We start from the raw sequence: 13,505 nt of genomic DNA on the forward strand, positions 1-13,505 counted from the left end.
ATATTTGTATTCTGTAGTTTTTGAATTTTATTGTGTAACATAAGCATTAATCATTAAAATTCACTAAAAAATATTATATATATAATATATATGCATTGATATTCTAGTAAGTGAAATGATATCCATAACAATAACGCATTATTTTACGTGACAAATTAGGTGTCAATGCTTTACATCTAGGATCAATTATTACAAAATTAGGATATAGAAAATAAAGGAGGGATAATCATTTGAGATGGTATGACAAAATGCAATAGAGATCAAACAATGCGCCTGTAAGAATTTAGGTTTGAGAGTGTCAAAAGACAAAGGGGTAGGCTGAGAAGGACATAGATTGAGCTGGTTCCAAAAGAAATGATTAACTTAAACTTGACTGAAGATATGGTTTTTAAAAGAAAAAATTAGAGAAAAATTATACAATAAGTAAACCCCAAATAATTGGGAGTGAGGCATGTTGTGAATTTCATTCCATTGTACATGTCAAAAATCAAACAAGTGTGAGGGACACTAATTTTAGATTTAGCATAGAGCTATAACATATATCAGGAGCCCACTAAGTATGGTACACTATTTTATTCTCTTTCACTTTCTCTTCTCACTCTCTGCCTCTTATCTCTATTCCTTATTACCTGAGAATCTAACAAGAAATTGGGACCAAGGCTTCTTGAGTTAAGATTTATGTGAATTTCATTTGAAAGTGCACTGAAAGCTTCTGTTTTTTATGTTTATGAGCTTGGGATATTCTGTTTTTTTTAAGGTCAGGGATGACACATAGTTGAGTAACGTGATTTGGAAAACTTGAATTCGTCTGCTTCTCTTATGAGAAATTCTAACCAAGTGTACAACTGTCGACTCTAGTTCTAATAAAATTGAATTAATTTAATCTGTCTAGTTGTCTAAAATTGGTCAACTGAGAGCTTTTACAAATCGGGCATTTCCTCAACCCGGCAAAGGTTTGAAGGTCAGTTCTTGACCTGATTGGCTCAAACAATCTGGAGAGAAAAGAATGAAATTTCTATCTGGGGATATTCAAATTTTCAAAAACCATAATTGAGGCTGATTGACAGATTGGGTGCTTCAACACCTAATCCAGCTAGATCCTTCAAAATATTAGAGTAGTAATCATCATGTTTGGTTCCACTTTTTGAACTCAATTTTTAGGAAAATTTAGAATTTTTGTTTGGTGAACTCCAAAAATACAAAAAAAAAAAATTCCAAAAATCCAATTTTCCAAACCATTTGGGAAAAAGAAATTATGTCTTCTTTATGTCAAGGGATTAGATGTTTTCTGGAGGAACTTTTGAATTTAATTTTAACAACCAAACAATGGTCACTTTTTCAAAAAAACTTTTCAAAAACAAAATTTTGAAAATTAACTCAAAAAATGAAACCAAACATGGTGAATATTTTTTGAGTATAGTAAGTTTATTTAATCTACCTTAAAAAAAAATGGAATAAGGTAGGGAGGAAGAAGAAAGAAGCAAAACAGTTACAATCTCTAAAAGAAGTGAGGCTGCAACTTCTCAGTTCGATATGGAGTAAAACCAACCTTTCACAGGCTTTAAAACCTTAATAACAACAGATCTGAACCTTTTAATCACAATAATCTCAACCATTAATTAAAATCAGAATTTGCAAAGAAAAAACAGAAGGCCTAGAAATAGAAGTTGTCAACTGAAATGAAATTAATTCACTAAATTAATCTGAATAATAAATTCAAACACTTCTTAATTCTGAATTTTGTTAAGTCATCAATTGTCTCAAAAGCTTAAGTTGTTAGAAAGTAGGCCTAAACAATGCATATCAAGCTATCTAACACTCACGTCATGTGCAATCCATCATACATGTGGAGAGGCATACAGGCTGAAATGAACAACATATGACAGCAAACAAAAATAGATTTCGAGACCTAAAACCCAGGGCCTCTTGGAACCAAAGCACTAATACCATGTTATGTCATTGATTGTTCCAAAAGCTTAAATTGTCAGGAAACGGGTAACAATGTGTATCACGCCATCAAACAAACAAAGTAAAATAGACACAAATCAATTAAACAGTTAGAAGATACTCTTAGGAACAATTTCACATGGACCAAAATGGCTTTTTGATTGGAGTCCAAAGCCTTAACTTTAGGCTCCACAGAGCGTCAGTCTTCTCTGAAAAATAAATAAAAAAAATCCAGAGCATGATGTTATCTCTCAGCAACTACTCGGTTTGATGCAGGAAGGAGAACTCCAAATCATTACAGATTCACTTTATGCAAAGTAGCAAGTGGAACTGTGGAAGCACAGTCAAAGAACAATGGAGACCAACAGTCAGATCATGATAAAAAACTACACAGTCATCCTTCAAACTGCAGGAAAGCAGGCATCCCTTGTACAGGTTACAGATTAATGGGTCCTGCATCTAGTTTTTCCAGTCTCCAGAGAAACCATATTGGCTTCCCAAACACTAATTAATCAATCAATGCAATGAAAATAACTCAAGAAATATTACAAGTCTACAGAAGTATTAAAACAGAAAGAAGGGGGGAGAAAATTACACTTAAATGTGATCGAAACATTGAATGAGGTGCAAGGAGCAGCAATCTAACATATGTCTCAACCATAGCAATGTTAGGCACAACCTGCATTAAAATTAAACATCTATATATATAAATCCAGAACTTTGGTAACTATCTAAATGGACTCACATTAGATAAAGTGCAAATCAAACAACCCTTGCACCAAATCATTTGTTGAAAAAGTAACTAGTACAACGAACACAATTAATTGTATGAAAAAGGGAGTAACTAAATGAAGAATATTATATGAAAAGCATAACTAATGCAATTTAATCAAATCAATGAAATCATAATTGATGCAATACTCACGATTCATTCGTACTTACTATAGAAACTCACAATATGCTTTATGAAGTATTTTCCGATACCATCGTTAGTCTCCTAACTTAATAAAAATAGATAGCTAACAATTTATTAGACCAATGATTGACCATTAAAACAACTTTAGCCGAATGATGCAAATAACATGCCTAGGAAGTTCCGAAAATATTACAAGAGATGGGGCAAATCAAATTCCAAGGCCAATATAGCTATTTGGCAAGATTCTACTTTAGAACTTGCCTAGGGTATTGGCTAACTTATGCTTGATGCTATTTTCGATGTACTTCTTTTAGTTTTTACAGTAAAGTGGACTGACATAATGGTATATTGTGTATATGATGACAAGCTTGATTTAGGTCAGATTTGATACGGCCCACGTCATACCTTTTTGCTTAGGGTCCAAGAATTATTTGAGCACCAATTTGCTTGATCCCCAAGTGCTCTTGACCACCAAATTGGGCCCCAATAAATATATATGATGTTTTACTTTGTTGGAACTTGGAAGTGATGAATGAATGAACATTACCTCAGTCTATTTTCTTTTGTGTGATGCATCATCCCTTAGGTGTGACTGCCAAGGCCTCCCCTCTTCTTCTTTCCCTACATTCACTTAATTTCTCCCAGAACTTTCTCTGCAATCAAAAATGTTGCTTTTTGCTTTTCGTTCTCATAGTTCCCCCCCCTCCCCCCCCCCCCCCCCCCCCCCCCCCCCCTCTTCAATTTTCAACTCATATGAGCTCTATACTACACAATAAACCCCTTGTCTACCCTATCCAATTCATACACAATCTACTTCCCAGCCAAACCTAATCTTAAACTCTTCAAAATAGCCCAAACCAGCAATAGAGTTTGCACCCTTTCTAAGTAGCAGAATATCCAATGAAAACACATCTCATGGCCCAGGGATCTAGATGTCGAAGCGAATGTTTAGAGACATGAACAAAACATGCACAACCAAAAAAAAAAATGGTGAAAAGGAAGAAATAGAAGAATTATTATGAAGAAGCTCAAGAGGAGTCTTCAACTGAAGAATACTGGATGCATATGATTAATAAGATAGGAAAAAGTAAGAAATGTCTCACTCCAAAAGGATTCAGGGATATTCATGGTAAACAAGAGAAATCGAGCTAACTCAAGAAGATAATGATTCTTACGTTCAGCAACTCAATTTTGTTCAGAAACTAGTTCAACTTTACATCACTTACACCAGTGGCATCGGCGTTTGGGCTGCCCTTCCTTTGGTGTTTTAGAGAAGCTATTTCCTAACTCAGTTAAACATTGCCATAGGAACAGTTTTGTCTGGGATGCATGTGAATTTGCAAAACATAAATGCTTTGTTTATCCACATATACAATCTACAGATTTATATAGAAATAAATATAATATAAGTTCCTATCACCAGATACTAAGTCAACCACAAGCAAGATAATAAACTAGAAGATATCTAGCACCTGTCCCAAAAACATAGATTCTTCCATCTGATAAGCCAGTTTCAGACACAAGTTGATTGAAAAGCCAGATAACAACGAAATTGGCAATGGGCTAACTTCCCGCATCACCATTAGCCTCTCAGTTGACTGTAAGTTTGATCCAGGTAACAACTCTTGAACTCCAGCAGAGGTCAACCAATTCATCACTGTTTCACAAGCAGGCTGTGCCATGGTGTAAGACACAACCCAGAACATACCAATTGATCTGTCATCTAGGTTCATGTAATCCATCATGCGATCCCCTTAAACAGAAACAAAAAAGTTAAAAGGAGTTAATGAAGAATCATATAGAGGCATGACACTGAATTAATAAACAATTACCAAAATAATGCTTCAGAGCCAAATGCAAAAGATGATATCCCAAATATGGAATATTTAAATCCTGCTCTTTGAAGTAAAAGGCTAAAACAAATAAAGATTAAATGAATTAAAGTTATAGCATATGATAGTTTTACAGTTTAAGAAAATAAAAGTACAGTAAAATCTGATGAGGCAAAATCATGCCAAACGAAGTCGGGGCATGGTTGGAGCAAATCCATCTATAACTTGCCCCTACATCCATCACACAAAGTTGGAATAAAACTTGCATTCTTAAGCAATGTTGGTCTATAGGCTATCATCAAATTATGAAAACAAGTGAAGAGTTTTTTTTCCATAGGGATGGCAATTTCACCCTTCAGTTAAGAACCCGCCCCTTCTAGGACAAGCTTCCAAAGGTATTAATTGGATTAGAGCCAAGTAACAGGAATAGGATTACAACCCAAACTCGGTTTGGGGTGGGGTTGGGAGTAGGGAGCCCCTACCCCAATCCAAGTATACATAACCAAAATCACTTAACAACCACTCTACCATCATGGAAAAACAAGTACCCCTTACGTATGTGCCTACAAACTAAAGCAAAACATTAGCATCAAAGCATATTAAAAATGCATCAAAACCTATCAAAAACACTATGAAACACACAAGAACCATAAGTTGTTTCAACACTCATCAGGAATCCCTAACAAAAGTTGTCTTTGTTTCTTATTTTGTTATTAGGAAAAAAAAAAAATGTAAACGAAGGAAATATTTCCCTATTAATTGAACATATAAGAATGCTAAAATGGAGAAGGGGATAGGGGAGCTTCTATTTGTAAAACACAAAAATCTCAGTTCACACCATTTTGTTGTTCAAATATCAACTTTCGAATAAAAATTAATTGTTCATATATCAACTTTTGAATGAAAACCATGTTCAGTAGTCAACATCCAACCAAGTGATTTTTGTTCAAAAGTTAATATCCAAACAGTAATAATGGTGTGAACTAAGATAAAGTGTGGTGTGCAAATAAAGGCTCCCAGAGGAGAGACCAAGAGAAGAGAAAAGGATATGATTATTCTCTTTCATTATTATTACAAGTACCTTATTCTTCTTCCTCTTCCCTATTGATTTTAGAATGTGGTGTTTCTTTTTCTTTTCTCTTACAAAGGCAAACCAGACCCCAACTCAACACTTGTCAGTTTGTTATGCTCTAATATTTATTGACCTTTGTTGAACCTCATTCTTAAACCATATGAGAAAGACCCTTTTAATCTAGTTTCCAAAAAGACATTCCTACACCTTGCAATCTCATGCAGTTCAGATCTAATTAGATGCGGGAACTACTATCATAGGCCCAAGGGGCTGTAATGGACCCTAGAAGGGTAGTAGAGAGAATATTAGCTAAAATACATATTTTTAATTCAACAAAGATTTCAATACATCAGCTACACACCAACTTATATAGACTTAATTTTAAGATAGGTACATTGCATGTTTACCACCATCACTAACATATTTGGAAAACTACACAATTTTTACTTTCATTTTTCAAATAGGACTAACATTTTGGGACATCCCAAAATGAAAAGATGGACTAAGAAAATGGGACAATGGAGTACAAAATAGAAGGCACAATAGCAAAACTGCCCCAAAATAAGATTAAATATTAATCTTCCCAAAACTAAACAAAAATATAAAAGACACCTTATACATGAAATTTAACTCATAACTGGACGCTTTAGTCGTGCCTGAATTTAGGTCTGCCACCCAACCACGGATACAACTATGTTAGGACCCAAGAAACTTGACCTTAACATCTTGCATAGGGACTACATAGCCAATCAAAATTGCCTGTTGTCTTGAACTACTACACATTACTTTGATGATCTAAAGATTCATAGGCATGAAAATCAATTGGCTCAAGACTCTCTTAATCACATCTTCCTTCAAAGATGCTAACCAAAAGGAATAGCTATATTCTAGAGACAATTTTTTTTTTTTTTTTATCGGCAAAAATCAATTGTTAGTTGTTAGATTGGCACCTATAGAAGTTAGCCTCCCCACCTTTGCAAAGCAGCAAGTGCTTGCCTCCTAATTCAATTCGCCCTTAGGGAGAGTTGAACCCATGACCTCTTCCTTGGGACTAAGCCCACTAGTCGTGCCTCAATTTCGCTGCATACAACTTACAAGTAATCAATCATTTCATGATTGATAAGTTCAGTTTCATCTGATTGTATGTCTTTTAAGTCACAAAATTTATCATCTAGCACAAGTTTGAGATTTCCAATTCTCACCTTGTGATCATAACTACATTTGGTAGTAATTAAGTAACCATTCTCCGAGTATTCATGTATTTCGGATGTAGATTCCAATCAACTTCTTGCAGAGGAGAAGAATCTCTACCCAAACATGTCTAGGGATGGCAATCCAACCTGCCCCGCCTCATCCTCGTCTCCACCTCGATTGGAGCAGATTTCTGTTAATTTATTTGCATTAGGGATGAGTTTGGGAAAAAATATCACGAATCAGATCGGGGATGAGATGGGGGCAAGGTTGGGGTAAAGGCCCTTGTCCCTAACCCTACCCCATTCACTTTTTTCTCTTCATTCCTGTAATATTAGGTGTAAAATGAAATGTTACAAAGAAGGCCTGAATACAAGACCTAAAGGTTAGAGCTTCTATAATGACTAGGGAAAACCTCTTCTGTTGTTAAAATTTACATGGAACTCAAAAATGAGCTCTCCAATGACAAGCTAAAAGCCTTGCCAGATTTTAGCATTGCTAAATTTGTGCCAAATTTGGCACAAGGATTAGTAATAGCTAAAGTTTACAAGACTTCTTCTCTCGTTCTTTCTCATAATCGGGCCCACAAATGAGATTTTGATTTATTTTTTGTGAAGAAAATAAAAGAAATATCATTTGCACCATTGGAGTAACATTGCTAAAAAAATAGCATTTTGACACTATTCATTGTCAAAATTTGACTTTGCTAACCATTTTAGCAATGCAACATTGGAGATGCTCTTAGGCTTCAACCAATCGAACCACTAAGGATAAAAATGTACAAAATATGAGAATATAAGGATAATAGTGTCATTTAACATTAATGCACAAAATATTAAGGATAAAAATGTAATTCTATCACCTCCGTTAATTTTTTTTTAGCGTACTAGTAGTGGAGGGGAGGTTAGAGTAATTTCATCAAACTAGTGGGCCATACTAAATTTTCATCAAGGCTCAGGAGAGGTTAGTCTAATTTGCTACAAAAAGGAAAGACCGATCATAAAAAATTTAACAAATGCATACCTTTGCTTACTTGTCTCCACCATTCATCTATTTGCTTTCCTTTCTGAAGTTGCTCATTGTTCAAATATTCTCTAGTTGATGTGTTCAATGACCAAATACGTAAGTTTTGACAACTGCTTATAAAATCAAGCAGGATACTTTGGGGATTATTAGGATCAGAGCTTCTATCTTCCTTATGAAATGAAAGAATCTTTCGGGTTGTTTCAACCTACCAGAAGAAGATAAATTTCTAAGTTAAAGTACATTAAGTGATTGGCTCAAGTGTAATAAATCATAGGCATTTGTACACCAATCATTCTACATATAAAATCTAATAATGAATAAAATAGTGAATAAACATCCTCTATGCACAAGAACTTGGGAATAAATACATCATATTATATGTAACTAAAGCTAAATTTTTGTTGACAAAGTTTGAGAACATGCCATGCCTTTCTAAAGAGATTAAAACCATGCCATGTGTCTTTCTTAAACAAATTAAAACAAAGTTATTTGTACCATTTTTAACATATCTCATAAAACCTGTAAAACCCATGTGTACTTTTACCTATATTCACAAGTCCATAAAATCCAAAATTATTTCTTTTGTCTTTCCATTCCTCTTCTACTTTGTCTATTTGCTTTAGTGCTCATACATTTCGTTTGTTTTTTTTTTTCTTTTCCAGTCTTCCCTTTTTCTCTTATCCTCCTCTTCTAAGAAGCACGGACACTTCTAAGAAGGTGACGTATCCGTGTCGTGTTCATGTCGGACACCGATAGGACACGTGTCTGACACTCTTCAAAACGTGTCTTATTTTTAAATTTTTTTTAAAGATCCAAACACTCTTTGAACACTTGGAGGACACATGTGTCAATCACTTAAACACACGTGTCTATCGATTAGACACGTGTGAAACTAATTATAAGCTTGAATACAACAATTTAAGATATAATAATAAAACAAAACCCATATAAATTTATAGAAATTAGTGTCATATTGCATTTTATATTATATTTGAATGATATATTTATATATATAATATATAATAAATATATAAAATTTGTTAGAATTTACCTACACCTACCACCACCTACTACCACACCTACTACACCTACCACCAATTTACCCTCACCTACTCCTCACCTACTACCCAAACCCTCTCCTATATAATGAGCCACTCTGATTTGTAATATAACACATCAATATATATCAATCAATAACATTATATCAATCAACAATACAATTCTCTATTTCTCTTTATACATTAAATTTCTACATGGTATCAGAGCCATAAGATTTAGGCCCGTATTTTGTTTTCTCACCGGCGGGCAGCCGGCCGGCAACCTTGCCTTCGCTGCCCGCTGGAATTTTGTACACATACCTTCACTTTCCTGCATCTTCCAACTTTCTTACAACTGTTGTCCCATAGATGGGCTTCATATCTACCAGTCCATCTATGCCTTGTGACACCTCTATACTGTGAAGTCCTCTGTCCAAATGTATCAATGGACTTCCTATGGCCAACCTGCTTCTGATCAAGCTTCTCAGCCCTCTTTTCTTCCCCTCCTTGAATGGTGTTTGGTACACCTCATGGCCTCTAAATGCATAGTAATCTGAGTATTGCTGGGCTTGAATCTGCTGTTGTTGACTATTGTTGGTCTCATGATCTGGGTTGTGGTGGTAGTACATGCTCTCTTCTTACGTGAGAAGGCGCGTCACTGTCGGAATACGGGCTGCCGCCTCTGGCCCCTTAAGCTTCCGCTGCTTCCGCCCTACTCTTGCTGGCGGCGCCGCACCTGCGCTGAAGGTTGCCCAATTTAGGCGGAAAGTTTGCTCGGTATTTGGCATTGTAGTACCATTGGTTGTCGATGGCATCATCTTCACAGCCTCAATCTCTCTCCTCGAAATCACAGTGAATTGAAATTCGGCAACAAATGGTATACAGAGTGGTAGTAGTACTGTTTTTGTGCGAAGGGACAGAAATCATCACATTTCTCACCTTTTTTCTTTTATTTTGTCCTCCACTTTACACCTCACATGCCTTCTCTCTGTCTAAACAATAATTTTCCACCACCCAACTTTCTTTTTATTTTATTTTCTTTTCTTTTATTTTATCACCAACTCACTTCTTATGATGAAAACACATGCCTTAATTTATTTTAATAACATGAGTGGCCTCCCTTTTCCACCATCTCCCTCTTTTTCTACACAATATTTTTTGTACCACCGCCCACTCCATGATACCCATATTAATATTATTATTATTTTCACAAAAAAAAAAAAAAAAAAAAAATTCATTCCAGTTGATTTTTCTGCATTACCACACCTACCATTCGAGTTTGCCAAACACACTTATTTTATTCATGTCAGGATCAACCCCGATCACAATTTTACACACAAAAAAAAAAAAAAAAAAAAAAAAAACAAACAAACAAACAAACCACCACAACACACCCAACACCCACAGTGGGATTTTTCTTCTCTACTCTGCTGCAGGTCTCTTCTTCTTGCCTCCGTCCTGGACGGCCCTTGCTGGTGTTGCCTCCGTGTTTCTCACACCACCGAGCACATTCACTCCACCCTGCTCCTCCACTACAGCATATGGCGGCTCTCCAAATCGGAACATAAAACTGGCCTTCCGCTTCAGCTCCTTGTTTTCCGCCTTTAGCACACTTATCTCTGCTCGCGCATCCTTATACATGCATTGGAGCAGAGCCAGTTGGGCGTTTAACTGCTGCACCTCATTTGTCCTACTCTGCAGCCGGTTCGACAAATTTGTAACCGCAGTCATGGTTTCCACACATGACTTCAAGGTATACTGATTGGCCTCCACATCCGACTGCACCGCCATTTTTTGCTCCACTGACCGCATCGGAAAGTTCAATGGAGCAAACACAGAGGTGTTTGGTTGAGGTTCACTGGCCACCGCACCAGTTCTCTCTCTTGTTGACTCATTGAGGTCGGGAAAGAGGGTGAGCAGCCCGCGGGAAGACGAAGCCATTTTTCTGGGCTACAAAATGTTCCACAGTTTCTCTCTCCAAAGAGGTAGAGTTTTTTTCAGAGAAGGGTTGGTTTCAGAGGTTTTAGAATGGTATGCCTCAGCCTCAGCTTTCGTCTTGGTTAAATAGCCAAGGCAGCCACGCGCATCGCGCGCCTCTTGCCACCAGCCGACAAACGGGCACGCAAGCCAAGGCGCCCACGTGCCTCGCCATCATGTCCGGCACACCTTTTGATGAATTGGGCACGCCTTTTGATGGCACGCCTTTTGATGGATTGGGCACGCCTTTTGATGGCACGCCTTTTTTGAAAAATTGGGCGCACCTTTTGAGGATGCGATTTTTTAAGGGGTCCGACAAGACTCTGTAAACTGTCCCGACATTGATTCCGGTTAGCTCCTTTATGGGTCCGACAAGACTCTATAAACTGTCCCGACATTTGATACCGGTTAGCTTTTTCAAGGGTCCGACAAGACTCTGTAAACTGTCCCGACATTGATTCCGGTTAGTTTCTACAAGGGTCCGACAAGACTCTGTAAACTGTCCCGACATTGATTCCGGTTAGCTCCTTTATGGGTCCGACAAGACTCTGTAAACTGTCCCGACATTGATTCCGGTTAGTTTCTACAAGGGTCCAGCAAGACTCCGTAAACTGTCACAACAACTGTCACAACATTGTCTGCTACAACGGTCCGACATGACCCCATAAACTGTCTTCTACAACGGTCCGACATGACCCCATAAACTGTCTTCTACAACGGTCCGACATGACCCCATAAACTGTCCTCTACACCGTTATGACACCACCATACAGTGTCCTCTACATGGTTATGACACCCCCATACAGTGTCCTCTACAACGTTATGACACCACCATTCAGTGTCTTCACCAATGGTCTGACACGACCATACAGTGTCTCCTATCCTTTTTTATTTTTATGTATTTTCTTGTTTTGTTCCTCTCTTCAAACTCAAGTTGGTTAGTTTCTATCCTCCTTGAGTTTGCGGGGGGCTGTTAGAATTTACCTACACCTACCACCACCTACTACCACACCTACTACACCTACCACCAATTTACCCTCACCTACTACCCAAACCCTCTCCTATATAATGAGCCACTCTGATTTGTAATATAACACATCAATATATATCAATCAATAACATTATATCAATCAACAATACAATTCTCTATTTCTCTTTATACATTAAATTTCTACAAAATTATATATTTCATGCGTGTCCCCCACGTATCGTGTCCTGTATTTTTTGAAAATTAACGTGTCAGCGTGTCCGTGTCGTATCCGTGTCGTGTCACGTGTCCGTGTCCATGCTTCTCAGCTCCTCTTCCTATTCCTATTTACTCTTTCCACTCTTCTTCAAGACATACTCCAAATCAAAACTTCTTTTTTGTGATCATTGTTTTTTTCCTCTCACTTATATGTCTGGATCCTGTACTATCATCAACTTGGTTGTTGTAGCTAACCTTATGAGAGAGAGCTAAGCTCCACTTTTGGCTTAAGAAAGGTAGTAATAGAAACAAGATATTTCATTAGTTAGACCGAATTAGATGATAAATATTCTCAATTGTTACTGCTTTTTTTTTTATTTCCATAAATTCATAAAACATGGGTTTTTAAATTAATTAAATTATGTTAACAACTAATCTCTTTTGATTTTATAACTTATGAATGGGTTATCTATTATAAAAAATAATTTATGAATGGGTGTATTAATATTATTTTGTACATGGTTTAAATTTCTAAAGAAATTGGTTCTTATTATTCAAGTTCCAAATATTTTCCTATTTGTTCTCTTTTTGGTATACGCTCTTTATAGTTTTTGATTCATTGAATTCTTGTGGTGGATGATGATCTCATTTACTTGAGCATTAGAAAATTTACTATTTAAATAACAGTATCAATATTCGTTCCCTTTCTATTTTTTTTTCTTTTTAATCATTTTATGTTATACAATTTTAAGCACTTTAGATGCACCTTTTGTGAGTCTGTATTTAAATAGTAAATTTCTTGAGTCTGTATATAGCGGTTGAATAGTAGCAAATTTAAGCACATTAGATGCACCTTTCTTGAGTCTGTATTTAAAGCATTCATCACCAGCTCAACTCGTATAATTTGCGCGAGCAGCCATGTCACATGATTTGTTCTAAGAATATTTTGATCACCTTCTGCAAAGCGTAAAACTAGCTTGTCCACAAAATCAACAAAATCAATGCACCCATTCTTCATTAGAAAATAGAATATGTCTGAAAAGACAAGCCACTCTTGCCAGCAATTTATCTCTGGAATAAGTCAGTAAGAGCAAAACACAAAAATCTTTAGAAAGTAATATATGTAAACAACAAAAGAAAAAAAAACTCTTGCAGCGTATCACATAATAACCAATATGAACAAGGTTACAAACAAATATCACAAGAGGATTCAGCTTGGAAATGAACAAAACACATGCAACAAGGATCAGTACATGTTGTTTACCAGATAAAAGGTATGGAGCTGTAAAAGACCGAGAAATCAATGAGCAAAACAAAAACC

General features: G+C 36.3%; 1 protein-coding gene and 1 long non-coding RNA gene across 5 annotated transcripts in view; both read right to left on the bottom strand.

Moving 5' to 3' along the window:
• Window positions 1–13,505, bottom strand: part of LOC114317543 (mediator of RNA polymerase II transcription subunit) — a 42,034-nt gene that overhangs the window by 16,403 nt on the left and 12,126 nt on the right. For 3 of the 4 annotated variants that reach the window (XM_082870644.1, XM_082870645.1, XM_082870643.1), the window contains exons 6-9: window positions 13,038–13,255; window positions 7,982–8,189; window positions 4,336–4,616; window positions 2,543–2,626 (exon numbers count right to left, since the gene is read on the bottom strand). In XM_082870644.1, coding sequence (XP_082726770.1) covers window positions 2,543–2,626; window positions 4,336–4,616; window positions 7,982–8,189; window positions 13,038–13,255 — 791 coding nt within the window. The remainder of the gene's footprint in view (window positions 1–2,542; window positions 2,627–4,335; window positions 4,617–7,981; window positions 8,190–13,037; window positions 13,256–13,505) is intronic. The other variant, XM_082870646.1, reaches the window with a different exon arrangement.
• LOC145791025 (uncharacterized) lies at window positions 9,239–12,099 on the bottom strand. Its single transcript, XR_014330650.1, has 2 exons — window positions 11,245–12,099; window positions 9,239–11,208 (listed from the first exon to the last, which is right to left on the bottom strand). It is a non-coding gene; the product is annotated as an uncharacterized LOC145791025 (long non-coding RNA).

Source organism: Camellia sinensis, chromosome 5 (assembly GCF_055761805.1).
Source record: "Camellia sinensis isolate YWXY chromosome 5, ASM5576180v1, whole genome shotgun sequence".
Lineage (NCBI taxonomy): Eukaryota > Viridiplantae > Streptophyta > Magnoliopsida > Ericales > Theaceae > Camellia > Camellia sinensis.